The sequence below is a fragment of the Cyprinodon variegatus genome, unplaced genomic scaffold (assembly GCF_000732505.1).
Source record: "Cyprinodon variegatus isolate N-32 unplaced genomic scaffold, C_variegatus-1.0 Scaffold642, whole genome shotgun sequence".
Taxonomy (NCBI): Eukaryota; Metazoa; Chordata; class Actinopteri; order Cyprinodontiformes; family Cyprinodontidae; genus Cyprinodon; species Cyprinodon variegatus.
This window is the reverse complement of record NW_015151095.1, coordinates 226830-230249: the sequence shown is the minus strand read 5'-3', so window position 1 is coordinate 230249 and position 3420 is coordinate 226830. Positions and strand designations below refer to the sequence as shown.

The 3420-nt window shown below is 43.5% G+C and overlaps 1 protein-coding gene across 1 annotated transcript in view; it reads left to right on the top strand.

The window, feature by feature from the left end:
* Window positions 1–761: 761 nt before the first annotated feature.
* hnf4a (hepatocyte nuclear factor 4, alpha) overlaps window positions 762–3420 on the top strand; it is a gene marked incomplete at its 3' end in the record, with an annotated part of 11039 nt that continues 8380 nt past the window's right edge. Inside the window, exons 1-3 of the mRNA XM_015393450.1 lie at window positions 762–955; window positions 1867–2041; window positions 2150–2244. Of these exons, the coding sequence (XP_015248936.1) occupies window positions 868–955; window positions 1867–2041; window positions 2150–2244 (358 nt within the window). The remainder of the gene's footprint in view (window positions 956–1866; window positions 2042–2149; window positions 2245–3420) is intronic.

The window sequence follows — 3420 nt, the reverse complement described above, 5'->3', positions numbered from 1 at the left end:
TCAAAATATCCATATTTTTTTGAATGTTCCAAAGGCAATAAGGTCTTGTCCTGGATTCCAATAACACTTTTGGCTTGAAGTATTTCACTGAGTGCCATATAAAGGGTTAAATAGTCCAAAATAAATTTTTTAATTAATAATTAAATGTCAGAAAAAGTTATCAATTTCTTACAAAATATAACGATTATACACTTTATGGGAAAGAATTGAAAAAATTGAAGCAGTTTGATGTATTTTTTGGTGGGGGTTCCGTCTGCAGCGTTGCTATTTTTTTGGCCGAAAAGTTTGTGGGACCCCAAACTAATTTGTAAAACTCTTAGATTTTGGAGTTGGATGTAACTTTTTCCCTTGAAAATAGGTGATTTTGTGCAGTTTAGAGGTTTGCATGAAGCATGGCGGCTCACAGAGGAACCGTTTGTCCCACTTCTGAAAGAAAACTGGGATAAACATGAAGACTGTGCAAAGCTGGCTGATATTGAAGTTGTGCTATCTCTGCAAAAACACAACAACAAAAAAAAGAACCCTGTGATTCACCTCTGAAGGGACTAGTTAACCATCAACCATGGAGACACTCCACCTCTCTGATGGTTAGCAGGACAGGAGGACGCAGGAGGAGGAGGAGGAGGTGAGCTCTGCTTTCAGTCACTGCTCTCCGTTCTGACACCATCACACTAAGTCAGGCCTAAGACCTGTTCTAGTTCTAGGCGGGGCCAGGCCTACAGAGACCAGGGGGGCCATTATTAGAGGTGTGTGGGGGGTGTGAGAAAAGGAAGAAGGAGGAAGGAGGGGGGCATCAGCTTCTTGGACAAGTCGTTCTGCCCCACTGTCAGGTAGTTGAGATTTTGTTTGCCCAAAGCGCTGGTAGACATGGACATGGCAGACTACAGCGAGGCTCTGGACCCGGCCTACACCACGCTGGAGTTTGAAAACATGCAAGTGCTCCCCTTGGGCGCAGGTGAGTCTCATATATGCAGCTCTGGCATTGAACTTTGAAACTTTTACTGATTTAAAACTGGTGATAATACGGGGTCATTTGTCCATCTGCCCCCTTTCGCTCGCAGAGGGATGACCCTGCCGGCGCTCTTTTATCACCCCCCGGGGTTTAACAGTAAAACATTAAGAGCTCTGGTTTTATGAGATTTCTGAAGCGCCACGGGGTCAGAGGCTGACCTGTTTCAGCTTGCACCTTGACGTTGGACTGATATTCACCCTGGGATGAAGCAGTAGCCGGAGTATCATGATCGCCCTTCTCTGGTTACTAACCGCCTGTTTCCCACAGCGTTTGAATTATGAAGAAAACCCATAAAGTTCTTCAATATTTAAAGTGACACCAGCCTGTTTGTACAGGCAGTCTCCCATGACAAAATGGGCTATGGATCCTGATTCTAAAATTCCCCCCAGTGAGTAAAAGACGAGAAAGTGAAACAAATAGGGCGACTTTTTTTTTTTTTTTAAAAGGTGTGAGTTCCCCTCTGTGGCTCGGCTGAAATGTTTTTATTTATCCTAAAGATTTCCACAGAATGCGACTCCGCATTGATTTGGCCTCATGACTGTGACTTTAGATAAAGAGTCTCCAATGATTATCTTCTGAGAGGCAATCAAACCCACATCAATTATCTTCTGTTGACTCAATCTGAATCACTCAAGAAGGTAAAAGACTCCAAGGCGCTCTGCACGATTGCTTTTGTTGGGATTTGCTGCGGCCGTTCACACCTTTAAAGGTCATTGCAGGAAAAAAAAAGTGATCAAACATATTCCCACAAACTTGCAGACCCCCCCTCCCCTCCCTTCCTCCTGTTTCACCTTGTCACAGTATACCTCCAAAAGCTTCTCCACCTGATGAGATGTTTTCTCTTTTCACGTCAGACTCCTCGCCGGCTGAAAGCGCCAGCATGAACGCCACAGGCCACCTGGCAGCAGGCAGCCTTTGCGCCATATGTGGTGACAGAGCCACGGGAAAGCACTACGGGGCCTCCAGCTGCGACGGCTGCAAGGGCTTCTTCAGGCGCAGCGTCCGCAAGAACCACATGTACTCCTGCAGGTGAGGACTGACTTTCATAGAAGCTAACCCCAGAATCAGAAACTTGGCTCATTTGTGTCGTTTCTTCTCCAAATCGCCCTAAAAAGTGTCTTATATCTATCTTTTCAGGTTTAATAGACAATGCATTGTGGACAAAGACAAGAGAAACCAATGCAGATACTGCAGGCTGAAGAAATGCTTCAGAGCTGGCATGAAGAAGGAAGGTATTATTCCATCCCACTCAGCATTTATTGAAACGTTCCTTCGCTCGGACTCGACACAAGTCAAACCCAAAGCAAACTTTCCGTCCCGATCAGCGGATCAGCGCCGCTCAGAGAGCTGTCTCCACAGAATTGATCCGACTCGTCTCTAGGTGTTGCAATACCCAAGAGAGCACGACTTTGTTAATGTTCACTCGGCAGAGCAGTCAAGTCTCTGAGCGGCTTATGCTGAGCAAACATTTCCAAGCAATAATGACCATATACTGATAAACATAATAACCTCTGCAGACTTTTTTTTTTTTCTTGCAGTTTCTCTGGATTCAGCCTTAGAAAAAGGTTTTTTTTCCCACTTTAGTGCAGAAAAGCTCCTTTAAAGAGGCTCCTGTTGAATTAATACTAATCTAATCAGGTCCTTCAAAGCCAAACCAATCCCAGGTCTTAATCTAGATTATAATTTATCTCAGATTTCTGTTAGCAATGATGTCAGGATTTAAAGCATTCTCCAAAGCAATGCAATGCTTAAGGAGTAAAACAATATTCCGACTGCCGTAGAGCAAATATTTTATAGTTCTAGTCGTATTGAATGTTACTCCTGGCATTTATTTATTATATTTTTTATTTATCCCTTGGGATTACTCCTTCAGGGAAATTCTGGTTCCAGTGGCAAATTTTCAAGCCCCCCGTTAGAGAATACAGCCTTACTAACACACCGGAGCAGTAAGCAGCTGCAGGAGAATCAGGGATCAAACCCACGACTATCAGACTGTAATAAAACTACCCAACCCGCCGTGCTGCAGAAGCCTTTATGACCTGCTGAAACTTCCTGGTATTTTCAGACAGAAACTTCCGTGTTCATGATTGGCTTTTATTCGGGGTCCCTCAGGGCTCCGCTATAAAACGTGTCTCATTCTACCTCCTCATAGCCACAACCGGCCAAATTATTAACAACTTTGGGGGTTTTTTTGTCTATAAGCAGTTGCCAAATCGAAATTGTTACTTTGAGCATTGCACAGAAAAAAAAAAACATTTATAACTGTCAATAATCACATACACTGTCAGGATCTAGTCGAACGTACAAGAAATAAGTGGAAACGCAAACTCTATTTTTCATGTTAGTGTAACAATTCAATTCAGTTTATTTCTATAGCTCCAATTCACATCACATGTCACCATCACCAG